Source organism: Parasteatoda tepidariorum, chromosome 8 (genome assembly GCF_982258835.1).
Source record: "Parasteatoda tepidariorum strain Cologne lab strain chromosome 8, Ptep-v5.0, whole genome shotgun sequence".
Taxonomy (NCBI): domain Eukaryota; kingdom Metazoa; phylum Arthropoda; class Arachnida; order Araneae; family Theridiidae; genus Parasteatoda; species Parasteatoda tepidariorum.
Genome location: NC_141762.1, coordinates 66987909 through 67005022, shown reverse-complemented (window position 1 = coordinate 67005022; position 17114 = coordinate 66987909). Strand labels below are relative to the sequence as shown.

Below are 17114 nucleotides of genomic sequence, written 5' to 3'. Positions count from 1 at the left end.
GCTCAGGTCAAATTTCTGAAACAAAATATTAAGAAAACTAAATACAGAATCTCAACTAAAAGATTAGGTTTGGTTTTAAAGTAAGTGTGAGTGCATTAGGAGGTGTTCTACTCTTTGCAATGTGATTCTTAATTCCAAATATCATTACAAAATTGCATACTTTTATTTAATCATTTGAAAGATTAAAAATTAGTCTAAAAAGAATTCTGTTAACACTTCATATAGATTGCCAGACACATCTGAATGTTGCTTGCAAAGTATGGTTAGGTTTTATATAGTCAATTAAACATGCAACTAAGTCTGCTACACATAGTAATAACACAGAAATTAGTTGATCTGAAGAATATGAGAGCTTGTATGCTACCACATGGTTTATACACAACTTCCCTATGGATTAAACTCACTGTCTCAGTCTAGAGTTTTACAATTCTGGATGTGCCTTAGTCGTAGTACAATTACATCACTATGATATACTCTAAAACGATTTTTTGGGGGTATTTAAAGAATAAAAGAATTAGATTGTTTTATGTTCTCCGGACAGTGAAATGGCAGAAACAGAATTTACATAGGTGATTTGGAACAGATATGCTTGATTTAATGTTACCACTTGAAGTCATTCCTCACCTTGAGTGCCTCTAACAGTTCCTTTGTTGCGTTGCTACAAAAAAAGAAGGGGAGAAAATGTCAATTTAGAAGAAAATACAGGAGGAACACAGAATTAGGAAAACATTATTTTGCAAAGAGTATATAAATACAGATCTCTATAACGCTAACCTTGAAAAATGAAGCATTGTACTAAATGGAATTCTGTGCTATATAGAGAACAGAATTAGAAAACATTGATATGCTAAGAGTATTATACAGATCTTTAAAACACAAACCTTAAAAAATAAGGTTTTGCCTTACATGGTGTTATATAAAACACAGGATTAGGAAAATAATGCTATACTAAACGTATTATATAAATACAGCAGAAGATCTTTAACACAAACTTTGAAACATGAGGCTTTGCATTATACAGAAATTTCAGTTATACAGATTTATGAAGAGTTAATAATGCGATTGCAAATATTGAATAAAAATGCGGTTATGCATTATATTTTGTTACCAGCCCTTATATTATAAGAATGAACAATTGCTAGGTTAGGTATCATATTTTCATTATCATTCAGAATATTCTTTTAAATTGCATCACTATTTTCTTAAAATGCACACAAAGATTCATTTTGTTAATCTATATCCAGCTTTGTCTTATCATATAAAAACAAAAATAATTTGAAAAAATTTAATAATTAAAAAAAAAAAACTAATTATACATATAACAATTAAAAATCATTTTGATTTTACAGATTAAAAAAGTTTAATAAAGAAAGATTAGTCTGCATAATAAAAAAAACTAATTAAAATAATTAAATACTAAAGCACAATAAATATAACATTATTCAGGCCACATTATGAACCAAAGAAGATATTAGGACAACATTTTTAGGGGAAAAAAATTATAAAAATTTTTTTGAACCAGTAAACATATACTAGACTACTTTTAAAAAGGACAAACAACAAAATATAAAAGTACAACTTGACTCAACTTACATTAAAAAATTATATGAATTTGTAAAATAAAAGAAAGTAAATTTTATTTCAAAAGAACAATAGAATACATTATATTTTGAATTTTCAAATCACTTTTAGAACAGAGTTTTGACAGTTTCTAGTGTTTTATTAACAACTGAACAACTTATAATAGTTCAAAATCAATATTTAGAAAATATTTATGACACTGTTGCACTAAAAAAAATAGTATCATTTAGTTTATGTTTCTTCATACCAATATTTCATTCAAACTTGAATAAAAGAACAAGACTTCCATAATCAAATAATTTCAAACTAAGGTCTCAATTATCACAAAATAAAAACAGTGATTATGCCACTTAACATTTTTGTTGAAAAGAAAGTTAGTGGATGATCCCTCAATTCACCATTTAAAATTTCTATGATATAATTATTGAACTGTTGATTGGAATTGATCTTTCGTATTCAAATGAATCAACAACTGTGATAATACAAAGCTCATGTCGACAAAATTTGCGACTGTGTTAGATGAAAATGATAAATAAACACATGATCCCTGAATTCCTCACCAGGCATTAACATTTTATATTTTAATAATTTTAATTCTGTTTTTCTTTTTCTTCAAAAAATTACTGAATTTCCAAAAAGTTTGAAGCTTGTGAGTAAGGCTATACGTCTGTTCCATGCACAAAATTAGTGAACAGTCTCGAAATTTGAACTCCAGAGTTATGATTTTTTAGTAGCAGTATTAATAAAAATAAGCAAATGTTTGAACAAAATTTTAAATATTTCATTGCTTTAAATTGATTACTTTAAAATTTACATTTGAATTAATAGAAAATAGGATATTCTGAACATTCACAAAAATCAAATTTATAAGAACAAAAAGCTAACAAGACAACTATGAACTTTTCACTATTCCAAATGTTTGCAATTCAAAATATTGAATGCTTTAAAATTTCAATGCACATATTTACATGTTTCTATTGTCTTTTTTTAGGCATTCAACATTTAATTTCCTTTCGATTAATATTAATTTGTTACGCTATTGAAATATATTGATATAAAAATATTAAAATATAAATAAGTGAAATAAATATAGCTCATTATCTATAAAAAAAGTATTTAAAATAAAATCACTCATCAAACTCAGAAAAACTGTGCATCATATTTATATATAATATTAATAATTTTTGTTTTAAAAGTTGGTGTTCTTGAAATGAATATTTAATTAGAAGCAAGAGGATTAATTAGCTACTACTAATTAGCTTATGTATCAAGAAAGTTTTCTAATAACTACATAATCTCAATAACTTACTTCATCTAATTCTTTTTTAGTTCTATCTTCAATTTCTCTAATATCTTTCATAGTCATTCCATGCCATCTGTCTAACCAACAAAATACTTGCCGATGGAAGTTCAGAAAAATTCGTCGTTCTGTCTAAAATACACAAAATTAAGACATATTTAAATAATTCAACAAAAATAAGAAACCAATTGAATTGCATCTTACAAAACATAACTGGGAGATAATAACCCCTCTTTCTTCATATGAGCGGAAAACATTCTATTTAACTTTATTTTATAAAGTAGTATAAATTTTATAATTCCTTATTGAACAATTTTACAAGAATTTATAGTTAAAGATTTAATTTTGGATGAAACTTTTTCAGCAAGCTTTATTCATCAAGCCATTGAATCACAAACTACTACATATAAGGCACTATTTAATCTACTTTAAGGACAATTTATTGCATACAACAGAGATAACAAATTAAATAGTTTTAGCACTAAAAAGATATATTATATAATTTTTTTTTCACTTCCTCTTTTGTAATTTATGCAAATTTTATTTGACACATAAGATTATTAATGAGTAATGGTAGTTAAGTTTCCTTATCAAAGGGTCTAAAAATATGCCATTTATTCTCACGGCTAAAAAAAATATCTGATCTACTAAGTTAAATGTGTAAATGGTGAAAAGTAGTAAATAATAAGAAATTGATTTTTATTTTATTTTCAAAGAAAATCTTCTAATTGCCTTTAATTTATCTACTAACTTCTTAAGCCATTTTTTCCTCCATCATTATTTTAAATTTCATGAGCATTTTTTACTAGTAATGTTATGTTTAAATATTTTTGGGATTGAGATTGATTCATAAAATGAAATTCATTGAGATTATTAGCTAAAACTAATTTGAAATTTAAGACCATTTTAGGAGATTGGAAAGTGGACGGCATTTTTAAAATTTTACCTACTATAAAGAATTGGCAAAAATGTCTGTGCTTAAAAATAATGGAACATATAAGTATCATATTTATGATTGCAAATAAACTCAATGAGAATTGATCAAATAAACGAATGCACAAAAAAAGATAGCTTCATAGCATTGGTCTCTCTTCTTGACCACAGGCGAACCTTTACTGTTACCCACATTTATGTCAAGAAAATTCTCCCTTTTTTGGTATTTTCTGAAATTATTAACAGATAGACTCACAAATCATAAGTGGGAAAATAGAAAGCCATCAACATCTCAAAATCAATTAAAATGGCTGGAAGTACAATTCTCATTGCCTCATAAAGGGTTAAACGAGATCTTAAAATGTTTCCTAAATGGAAACAAATCAATAAAACATTTGACAAAGGACTCTCAAAAAGTTCTTTATTCTAACTAATATGAGATTAAACTATTATTAATGTGGATAATATTTTTCACAAAAGTTTTATATTTAGAAACACACAATTATCATAAAAATCTTGAGCTTACCTTTTGAATAAATGATTCCACTCGATTTTGTAAGCCAAACCACTTAAATTCTACAGTGACTAACTTATAGGCACACATTATAGGAGAAGAAGTTTTCTAGGTTGAATAGAAAAAAAATACATATATATATATATTAAGTGCATCAACTCTGATTCAACATCTTAAAATTTAAAATTTTATGAACACAAGAAAGGAAAAAAATTTAAGGGTTTTTAGCCGTTTAATTATTTGGTTTATTTATATTGAAGTATTTCAAATTAAATTTCAATTAAGAGATGCGATCCTATTGTGATTGTTCAATATAGCACAATTTTGAGTTAATAAAGAGGTATTTATTCATTTATTGTATTTTAATTATTCTTAGCTGTTTAATAACTTTTTTTTTATATAAAATTGGGATATTTTAAATTAGTATTGCATTAAATTTGCAAAAAATTTTATACAGTACAATTATGCACAATTTTAAAAGCACAATTATGCACAAAAATTATTAAAATGCATCATTTCTGATTTAGAGAAAGATCGCAGATATTCTTTCTTGTATATATAATAACTATTTTGATAATTCTCAATTGTTTAATCATATATTTTATTTCTAATTATTCATTTGTAACAGATTCGTTAGCTTTGTGATTGTTCATGCAATAAAATTTTTTATGGTGTATCCAACAGCGTTTTGCTATGAAAAATTTTTCTTCTTTGATTTAATTTTTTGAGTGTGGTGTATATCTCAATATACATTCCAATAAATATAATCCTCAATTTAACAAAATTGTTTCGACTTATTTTAGGAGCATTTAAAAAATAGCTAGTTGACACTTACTTGCCTCTCTAGAGCCTTATTTTGTTCTAGGATTGAAACTTGAATCAAATTTAAAAAATTGCAACACCAATCAAACCTAGTTTGATTTTAATAACTGATTTCTAAATTATGCAAATCTAATGATATAAGATACTAAAAAAACAATTGTGAAAATAAATTTTTTTTCTTCCCTGTTCAGCTCCTTTTCTCCTAATTAGACTTTTATAAATAAAAATATTGCCTACTTTATGCATTAAAATATAACTAAAAACATTTTAAAAATAATTATCTAATCTTAAGAAATAGACAGATTTAATGAATACATATTACTTAAGAGTCTAAAAATCTAGATATCTTAGCTATCTTAAAAGTGTATTTATTTCATATTTACCACTTCAATTCATATAATTTTGAAAAAAATCTAAATTAAACAAAAATTAAAAATTTTTAATCTGCATTGTTACATTGGCGAAAATACAAGTTTAAAAATTATAGTGAATAAAAACATACTTGCCAATTTCCTACTAATGGACCTCTTCCTGTTTTTTCAGATTTAAACTTTGTGGGATCTTCAGTTGGCTTATAGTCCTAAGAAACGACAATAGATTAATAACACTTCTTTGAATTTAAATAAAGAAAAAAAATTCAACACTTATTTCAATTATGGGAATTCAAATCATATCCAAAAATTTTAAGTTATGAACCACAATTTCTAATCTTTTATCATTGGACTTTTGAAATCCAGGCGAATCACTGCGTAACTACAAAAAGAGATGTAAATAATAAAAAAAAAACTAAATCATGAATTTCGATAGATAACATCAATCGACACTTTTGAACTCGCTGATTGACAGAATGTTACAACCTGGTTGAAAAATAACAACCTTTAAAAGTGTTCACTTAATTTTCATAGCAATACATAATGTTGGAAACTAATATTGGTAATTCAAAGTTTCATACAAAAACACATAACTTCATTGAGAAAATAAGATTATTTAACTTATACGCTGTGAAGCCTTGTACTTTTTCTATGGCACCAAATTCACCTAAATACAAATTGTATATTGAAAAGTGATTGTTTGATGCCACAATATAAGCACATTTTAAAAATGAATATATTACTTATATATTTATATAGGACAGAAAAATATCCTTATATATGAGAGAGTCCTGATTTTTCTGTTTCAATTGAAACTTAAAGTATTCTGAGCAGACAGTCATGCCTATTACTGCAGATTAGAAGTTGTATGCAAAATACTAGATATATATTGTATATAGATATTTAATGCAAAATATTAATTAAAATTAATAAAATTTATTAATTATTCTCACCAACAAAAAAAACTAAGAAGTTCTGTTATACTTCAAAATCACTTTTGTAATTAACTTCAATAGTTTTAACATAGTAAAGATAATAAAATGAGTTTAAGCATTTTATCATCTCCCATAACTGAAGTTTTTCATGCATGCATTATCCTAAATTATCGTTTTTATAAATAATAAAATAAAAAAACTGATTTGTATTTATAAATCTAAAACAATTTATTACAGGGTGGCACCAAAAAGATTTTTAATTGGAAAATTCAATTGAAAAATAATGAAAAGAGATGGAAGTGTAAAACTTGTCCCATTTTGCTTTAGAAACCATAAAATTTCTTTGCATCAAGTTTCAGAAATACAGATTTTATAAGTAGATGGCTCTACTAACTGAGAAAAATTATAAATCAATGATTTTAAAGCTATCCGTATTTGCAACAACAAAGTGACAGTCTAAGAACAAAACTAGCAGATGCCCTTGGAAACATTTCAGTTGGAATGGTCTGGCAAGTAGTAGAAAATATTTTTTTTTCATTCAGCAGCACCATATGTTTACAAACTTGATAATTTAGTGAAAACACAGTAGTGATTCTCTTAGCAGAGTCTGGCAAAATGCACATATCTATATCCCTAAATTGATTTTTCAAATTGTTGATCAATATCTAACATACGATACACAACGAGTAATTTTTAAAAAATTTTTTATAAAAAGCTAAGCACTTACTTACCCTACTTTCAACTGAGTCATTTGCAATGTCAATAAATACTACTTCTCGATGTTTAAGTTTCTCTGGGGGCAATTCATGGGCCTAAAATACAAGTGCAAAAATTAAATTTGTTTAAACATATGAACTATTTATTAGGCATAACTGAATCCAAATTTATTAAGATTAAATAAATTGCAATCCATTAAATGCATTGCAGGCGAATAAGATGCTTATCAAATGCTCTTTGAAAAACAGTTATTCTTTTAAAATTATGAGATATATTCACATAAGTCTGTAATAATATTCAAATGATAACTACACTGAATAAAAAGAATTTACCAAATTTTCCTTACATCAATGCAGATTTTTGATATTATTTATACAAATATAACAGAAGAAAAATATCAATTTTAACTTAGAGATGAATAGATTTGAAAAATCCATAAAGTTAAGTTATTCAATAAAAAAGATATTAAGAACTTTTTAAGATCATATAAAATGTTATAGTTATGAACTAATATATTTTTGAAAAAAATAAAAAAAAATTTAACAAATTTTGAAGAGAAAAAAAACTTATGGCACAGTCTAATAGATTATTAAACTTTTAAAGAAGTTTTTAGAAGAGAAGCAATGTAAAAAATAACTTCTTTCAATAATAAATCAAGTATTTTCAAAGTGCTTAAAAGCGTAAATTTGCCTGTCACTTTAGAAATGTTATCATAAAAAGAAACCGAATTTTAAAAAATATTAATTGTGTTGTTGAAATGTCGATTTAGAAATAATTTATGAATTTCGTAAAAGTCAAAAACAGTATTACATTTTTTCTGGAGATTTTGCTTTATAAACAATAACTTAAAAACTCAAGCAAACAAATGTTAGACCAAGCATTATTATGACTGGACATATCATTTTCTAAAAAAATCAAAGCTTAATTAAATTTTTGTAAGTTCAATAATTTTTTTTATTATTATTCTAAAAATTAAAACAAAAAACTGAGAAATAAGCTAATATTGTTAAGTACAACTTAAAACTTCTATAATGTATCATATGATTCTATCACGTTCAACAAACATAAGTATTCATATAATTTTATAGTTTGAAATGAAACCAAAACAAACCTGCAAACTTGTGCAAAGTGAATTCATTAAGATTATAAGAACAAAATAATTTTTTTAGTAACTACTATCAGACTAAAACAAATCATGATAGAGTGATGCAAGTGAAAAACATGCAATTTGATGCAGCAAGTTAAAAAAAGAAAAAAACTTACATTAACTTGATCACCAGCATCTGGACAATGCATTGTTTCAATGCTAATAAAAAAATTATTTTTCATGTAATCTGGATTCTGAAAAATAAATATTAGTAAACTTAAGAAAAAATAATTATTTTCAATATAACAACATGTATCAGAAAAGTAAAGCAAAATTCTAGATAAGGTTCCGAATTTTGAGAAACATACTTAAAATTAAAAGAAAAAAGATAAATTTCTTATTGAAAAGATGGCATGTACGAAATTAAAAATAGGATTTGTTTATATTGAATGAAGCATTTAATGGCAAAAGAAATAGATGCAAGCCATACTAAGACCAAATTCAAGGGTCTTTTTTTTCTCTCTAAAGAAAGCTTTTTCTAGATACTTTATTTCAATGCGTATAAACATTTAAAAATTGAGGTATTATTTTAATAACAATTTTTAAAGAAGCAGGATTTAAAAGTTGTCAATAACAATGTTGCATGGTAAACTCTTACAGAAACTAAGAGAAGATGATCATTTGCATCCAAACTAAGAGGTTTAAAATTTGGAGAACAAACTTTTACTCGATATGCTATGTTGCACACCTCATTAAATATTTAGTTAATTGCACTGAATACAGGGATTAATTTTTAAAATTATATCAAAATTAAATCATATATATATATATATATATATATATATATATATATATATATATATATATATATATATATATATATATATATATATATATATATATGAATCAGATAATATATATTGATATTACGTAAGCTTAAATATCAAGAGCGTTCTTCTTTGTCAAATTTGAAAGGAAAAAATTATCCTCTTGTTTACTTTAAGGACTGAGGAGTGGAGTATTTCAGAATAAATAAATAGTTCTCTTTTTAAGAAAATATTGATTATTGAATACGTTAATTAAAGAGATTTTTTTTTGATACTTACATATTATCCCAATGACCATTTTTGCCAACACTGCACCTGGACTCTTTTGGTATCACCCAAATTTATTTTTACAAAGTAATTGATCATAAAAAAATAGACAAAATACATATATAGCTTATTCCATGCAAAAAATAAGAATTTAAATTTGAACCAAATCGGAATTCATTTTCAATGTTTTCGAATGCAAAAACGGTCGACAGGATAATATATATATTTTTCACATTACTTTTATTAAAAATATATTTCTTTAAGATTTTTAAGTGCTTATCAACATTTTTACCAACTTTTCTATCTGAGATATAAAAAAATGTTTATTGGAAAAAAGTTCAAGATAATAGTTATAAGTATAGGTTTTTTATTGAAGAATTTTGTTTTCTATAGTCTGTAATATTAGAGAATTTTTGCGATAGAAAATTTTTTTTGATTGATAAAATTCTATGATTTCTGTGGCAACCCTGCACGATCAAGATAATTATAGCACATTTACAGCTGTTCTGATATTATTAACCTGATAAATATAGCTTTTTACTCACACTACAGCCTCTTATGTACTAAATAAAATAATAAAAATATAACAATTATAACAAAAAACTCAATATTTTGTAATGGTAAATTAAACAGACAACTATAACTTGAAATTAAATAATAATAAGTTAATATATTACAATAATTAAAAGCTACTTACAGTTATGACTGCAGGAAATGAGACAACAGGAAAATGAAAGAAAAATAAGTTTTTTTTTAGCATTAGGAAAACTTTTATTCAAAGCAATAAGACACTTACAAGCTCAAGTACAAAATTGTTATAAGAAAAAACACAAAATGCAATTTCTTAAAGCACAAAAATATGTAATATTGAATTAAAGATGCACCAAATATTCACTTTTCATTTAGTTTACTTGAAAAACATACAACATTTAGAGTCCATTATAAAGCAATTTGCTAATAAACAATTTTTTTTCTTTTTATAAGCTTTCCAATTTTCATTCAATAAGTGATTTAATAAAAAAAAATCAAGTTAAGAGCAAAAATTAAAAACTTCCCAAGAATATAACTTTTAAAATCATTGTACACTTCTGAACAGTTTCTATTAATGGAATTTAATAGATAATTGTTATAGTAATTGCTTAATTTGAAAAATAATTTATATATTACTTTGTTTTTAAAGAAATATTTTTATTTCTTTTTTTTTTTATTTCACTGAAAATATGTCTCTGAAATACATTAACTAGTTTTAATCTTTTTAGTAATAATATTAATAATAAATCAATTTACTCCTCAAAAATATCAGGCTTAGTCTTGAGTTAGTATGAAAATCAAAATAGACAGAAAAAAAAAAAGAGCTACAATTATATCAAATTTAACCCTCTAATTGTTAGATCCTGGCTTTTTCGAACTTTTAGCTGCAAGCTTCCCTGCATCAAAAACCAGTTTTCCTCATGTAACTCAATCGGAGAGTAGTATGTAGCGTAGCCTTATTATTTTACTCGGAAGCTCAAAGCTTGGAGGATTAAGCAAATTTTTAATTTATCTATAAAAAATTAAAACTTTGATAACATAAAAGATTTATTAAAATTCAACCACACATCATTGAATATATAATACTGCTAAATATATGTTTAGAAAAAATATGCCCAGGAATAAAATTATAATACTTAGTAAATATACTACAAATATAAATGAAAACTAAGCAGTCATGAAAAATATTTTTTTAAACACAGTATTCAAGATTATGGAGCCAGTTTTAATTTTATAAACATACCTGTTTTACAATAAGGGTATGCATTCCATGCTTCTTCATGAATTTCAAGGGATCCTTTTGGTGCCAGAAGTCTAATAAATGCAGGGACTTTACTGAAAAATAAACACTAGTTCAGACTCATATAGTTTATTTTTAATAGTGTTTAAAATATTAGATAATAGTACACCATCAACCTTTGAACACTTAGTTTTCCATCACCCTTGTTGAATGCATTCTTGATTCAATGCATACTAGATTTACCACTATTAATGTTCAACTCTATTGCCTTGTAATTTTAAACTTAACCCAAAACACAATAGAACTCTGGGGGTCAAACAATGGGAAAAACTTGCTTTAATGGAAAACTTTTGAAGGAAATTACATTAAGTGGGGAAAAAAAAACTATGGTTAAATTGATGCTAATGGAATAAATTCTAACTCAAGCTTTGTCTGTCATTGGAGATATGTCAGTATTGTAGCCAGTGCAAGATCAAAACAGTAGACAAATTGATCAGCCAGTATTTGAACCTGGATTGCTTCGTCGATAGGCAAACACTTTATCTTGTATCATCCTGGCTTTGGAACCAAAAAGTAAGCAAAAGCTCCAGAATATGACACACAAAAAATTATAATTCTAAATAGAATGAATTATACAAACACATTACATTAGGAAGTTCCAAAAATGTTTGCTCTGCTCTACAAAATGCAATTATATATATAAAAAAATAATTCTTGATTCAAAACAGTGATTTTTCAAAAGATTTAATCAAGTAAAAAAACACTTTACTGTTTGCTAATATTTAACACCCAAAGAACTGCTTTTTGATTCTACTGGAATATATACCTAATTCATAAAAGACATAAAAAAAAGGTAATTTAACAGTTAGACCAGGTTTCCAACTTACATGAGGCCAGGTGCCACAATTAGAAACACCAGTCAAATGACAGGTCGCAACTTTTATTTTATATATTACTCTTTTATGTTTGAAGGAACATTAAATATTACTGTAAAAATTTTTATCAAGTTGTGCAAAACAAAAGTATTGAATTACAAATTAAAATAAGAATTAGATTTTTAAAAATATTTAATTGCATATTAAAAAATTCTGGCTACAATAACTATAATGTGCACTTATTTATTAAACAATTAATGTGCAACAGATATCTAATTGTTAAGATATAAAACTTTAAAAAGGTTTGTATTAAAACTTACATAGTAGCACACAAAATGTTCAATGAGGTTTGTCTGCTGCAACCATCAAAGTATAGATATTTACATTTTAGATTTAAAATTTACAGATGTAAATAATTTTGTCCAAAATGAGTGGTTTCAAATTGTTGAGTCGGAGAATTTCTTCGAGAAAATTTCAGACATGCACATGCTAATTTATATTCACAAAATACAAAAAAAACGAAATAAAAAGAGCAACATACACGATTATTTTTGCATTTGAATAAATATTTTCTTTGATGCAAAACCTGAGAAATAAATTTTTTTTGCACCGTTGGTAAGTTCAATTTCACAGAAATGAAGAAATTGGGCTTTTTTTTAAACGAGAAAAGTATTTTAAACCCATATAGAATTTTTATGAAAATTGTCAGCAAAAAAATGTCAACTAATGTATTTTAGTTCGTGGGCCACAAAAAAAAAAAAAAAAAAAAGGCTTCGCGGGCCGCCAGTTGGTAACCACTGAGTTAGACATTAACCAAAATATATTGGTAATTAATAATCTGCAATTAATTATTTTTAATTTTAAATACAGAAAAAGAAAGAGTACAAATAACATAATTGAAAAATAATTCTAAATATACCTGGCTAAATGGTAAATCTTGTAAGTATATTGGCCTTTATTGAATTTGCCCCCCAACAAGGGTACATTTTCAAAAGGTTCATTCTTGAGCACCTCAATTCCTTCTCCACCACCAGTTTCATTTTTACTGGCTTCAGCTACAGAATATAACTGCCCAACTTGGTACTGTAAATATTTAATCAAAAATAAATTCGTAACTATACCAAAGACAGCTATAATTTTTATTTAGAACTTAATTTTAAAATAAAAAATTAATTTTAACAACTATTTTAAACTAATAAACAAAAAGAAAAATTTCAAGCAAAGAATGTATATTGAAGTAAATAATAGTAATTAAAAACTAAATTGTTAAGAAAATAGAAAAATATTTTTTAATAACAGGTAAAACCATAACCCTATTGCTATCAGGATTCGTGATTTTTTTGATTTTTTTTTTTAAAAATCAAAAAAATTGGATTATTTTGATTTAAATCGGATTTTTTTTATTTAAATCAGATTTTTTTATTTTTATTCAAATACACTATAAGAGCTTTAATTTATGATTAAAAAAACTTTATAAATGTTTAATCAAAATTAAATTAATATTAAAACTATATTATAACAATATTTTAGAAGCTCTAACTTTCTAAAATAATTTTTCATTATAATGCATAGCGACCATTTTGATACAAAGTCATGATTGAAATTAAAAGACAAGATAAAACAGATAATTTAAAGAATACTACTTTAACTAGTAACACAAAGTTTCAATTAGCACACCATAATTTTGATTTTAAAATTGTGATCTCTTTTTTCTTTCTCATGATTTATAAAATGACAAAATAAATGCAACAGATTGTGTTTATAAATGTTGTCATTCATCAAAAAATTAATATTCAATCCATATATTATAAGGATTTTTCTTAAATCTATGATTTAAATCGTGATTTCAACGAACCCTGATTGCTAAAGGGTATAGAATGTATAGGGTATGCTATAACAATACATCGTAAAAAAAAAAAGAACTAAAGATTATTTTTTTTAATAAATTTAAACACGTGTCAAAATATTTTAATAAAAATACAATTTTGTTATCTATCTAGTATTATTACATAAGATAATATTTTAACTCTAATTTAACTAACATATCAATAGAGATCTTTAAATTTTTTTTTTTAAAGCTTATCTTTTGCACAGCTTGCATAACCTAATCTTTAAAATATTTAGCTTGCTACCAAATTAGGACATTGCCATCAATACATTCCAACAGAAAGGAATCTGTTTCTTTTTATGGAATTTGGATCATGGCCTATTGCAAATACTCTTTATGATAATCAAGGAAAAGATAACCTAAAATGTCCCCACATCTAAAACTATGTTAGGAGTTAAATACTTATAAGTTAAAAAATTATTAATAAAAAAAAGTCCCTTAATACTTAGTAGAACAAAATAAAAATAAGGAAATATGCATTTTTTATTAAATTCTTATGCCGGCCAACAAAAATAAAATTAAGAAGAAATAATACTTTTCAACATTAAAATAAATTTTCCCTTCCTATGCAAGCCTTTATCTGGAGATAATAATATAAATGAGGTTATCTATGACAGATGTTGACAAAGGTTATTTCTGGCATGCCCTTGAAATCTTACTTTTTTTCAAACAAAAATAAATAGAATAGTTTATCATTATGGAATGCTTTACATTCAGAAATATTTACTTTGAACATTAAATTAATATTTCTAAAATAGCAATTAATAATTCACAACACCTTTAATTATTTGCAACTATATAATTCTTAATTTATTAAATTAAAAATTGGAAAATTGTAATAAACAAAATATGTCCCATTATTTCCAATGATATATTTGAGATCCTCCATATCCCTTAAAACAAATGAGCTATTAAAAATAATTACAATTTTTTGCAACAGATGATTTTCTAGCTTTTTAAAAAGAGCCATTATCATTGTTTTAACTTTCAAACACAAGTTAGCTATCCTATATGTAGAAACAAAAACAAAAAAATTATTAACATGAAATTCTTTAATAGAAAAATAATGAATTTACTTACCTCTTCCACTGTAATGGGAAGAACTACACGACTGAAAACATGAAAAACAAAATAAGTTATATTACTAATAACAATGCAAAACTTATTTGCTTCAAGAAATTGCACATTACTGTGAGCCGAAGCAAATGAGCTAAGGGATATCAAGTAAGAAATAGAGTGTCCATAAAAAAAAATATCCTTATGAATTTATATAACCAACACCTGTATTTTATAGAAAAACTATTTAATATATAAAGATATGAAAAACTTGCATTAAGGGAGCATGTATGAGCTCAATTTTACATTGAAACTTGCATATGTATTTTAAAAATATTAAAGTAATTAAAAATTAATAAAATAAAAATAATAATTTAAGCTACTAACACAATAAATGAATTTAAATACAGTATGAAAAAAAATTGTACTTTCAATAATACAAAGCGAGTAAGTTAAGACATCAAATGCAAAATAAACTGTACATAAAAGAATTATAAAAATATTCTTCAAAATCAACATTTGCATTTTGTAGACAAATTAGTTAATATACTATATTAATCTATTCAAAGAAGCATATGTGATTTTATAAATAAAATAAGTTTTGCATTCCCCAGTTATTATTGATAGTGTAGGGTCCAACCAATAGAGACATGGCTTATAGCTAATTGCTGTTTGCCACATTGCTATAACGAAACCTAACACATTTTCGGTTCAAAGATATGTGGTGGTATTAGCTGCAGATAAGTCACAACGCTTTTTATTAATTTTATCTTCCTGTATTATTGTTTATTATATATGTATATATATTTAATGAAAAAAAAATTTTGAGATAGAAAATAGATAACGAGTCAATAAAGCAAAACCATCAAGTGAATTAAGTAACCAACATATATATATATATATATATATATATATATATATATATTTATACATGTTTATATGTGTATAAATATATACATATATGTATGTATACAAATATTTATACATGCTTATATGTGTATAAATATATACATATATGTATGTATACATAAAGAACCTCAAGATTAAAAATTATAAATCTATAAAATAAAATCATCTAGTGAATAAAGTAGTTAGCATCTATTAAATCAAATTAAGTGAAAAGAATTAAGACTAAAACAATAAATGAGTTTATAATAAAATGTTTAAAATGAGGTCAAATTAAGAAATGATGAAACTTCAAAAAAATTAAATGAACTGAATTAATAATAATTATTCATAACTGTTAAAAACACAAACATAAAAAAAAAAAACATTATCATTGCAAATTCAAATTATTTCCAAATTTTTTTTCCAGAGACAAATTTGGGTGAAAGCAGACGCAAAAAATAATTATTACACTGAATGTTTTTAATTTGGTTTTAAAAAAATAAACAAATATAATAACTATTATGTTTAAAATAAGTCACTGGATAGCAAAACTAAAATTTAATAGTAAAGTTATACATATCTTTCCTTTAAAACAGTTTTTATTAATTTTTATGGTGATACATAAATACAATAATAAAAATAAAAATTAACTTTACAAATGTTGGCAAACTCTTTAATTAAATAAAAAATTTAATTAGAAAAAAGAATCAGAAAACACATTTCTTTGATATTATAGAACTGAAACAAACTTTACATTAATTTCAAACTAATACAATACTCGCAGCAGAAGTGCCTTTAGAGTGATATTAGCGAAAAAGTAATGTTTACAGCCTAAATCAAACAATTACAATTGAAAAAAAGCAACACTCAATTGATCTAATTAAGGAATGAGAGAAAGATAAACCATATCCTGCTTAATTTCATTACTTGGATTTCTAAAATAAAAGCTGTAACAAAAACTGTGGCGAATTTAAATTTACAGGAAATATTTATAAATATTATGGTACTTGTTTAAAAATTTAGAAGATTTGACAATAAATAATACTTACAATTCTTTGATTATCATGTTTCTATATCACAAACTAAAATCACATAACAGCCGTCCACTCTCCCTTCACATGGGGCGGAGAAGTGACGTCAATTTTGCTGCAGTGCCAGTTTTCAAGAGTTAAGATTTGTTTTTGAAATAGAATAATATTTAATTTCGAATTTATTGTTTTAATTTTGACTAATTCTGCTTTTGCAATGTAAAGACGCATAAAGGACGAAGCTGAAAATTAAA

General features: G+C 24.8%; 1 protein-coding gene across 1 annotated transcript; it reads right to left on the bottom strand.

Annotated features, from left to right (window-relative positions):
- Nucleotides 1-613: 613 nt before the first annotated feature.
- LOC107445957 (phosphatidylinositol transfer protein alpha isoform) lies at nt 614-17030 on the bottom strand. Its single transcript, XM_071181253.2, has 11 exons — nt 16882-17030; nt 14969-14999; nt 12920-13083; nt 11129-11220; nt 10052-10059; nt 8437-8514; nt 7188-7268; nt 5653-5730; nt 4341-4436; nt 2891-3013; nt 614-658 (listed from the first exon to the last, which is right to left on the bottom strand). The coding sequence occupies exons 1-11, from the start codon at nt 16896-16898 to the stop codon at nt 614-616; spliced, it is 813 nt and encodes a 270-aa protein (XP_071037354.1). The 5' UTR covers nt 16899-17030.
- Between the last annotated feature and the right edge of the window lie 84 nt (nt 17031-17114).

What these genes read in the sequence shown, in the direction of transcription:
- LOC107445957 (XM_071181253.2), bottom strand. An exon ending in TTCCCATTACAGTGGAAGAG is followed by an intron (nt 13,084 to 14,968) that starts GTAAGTAAATTC and finishes AAATATTTACAG; the next exon opens with TACCAAGTTGGGCAGTTATA. An exon ending in ATGCTGGTGATCAAGTTAAT is followed by an intron (nt 7,269 to 8,436) that starts GTAAGTTTTTTT and finishes CTTGTATTTTAG; the next exon opens with GCCCATGAATTGCCCCCAGA.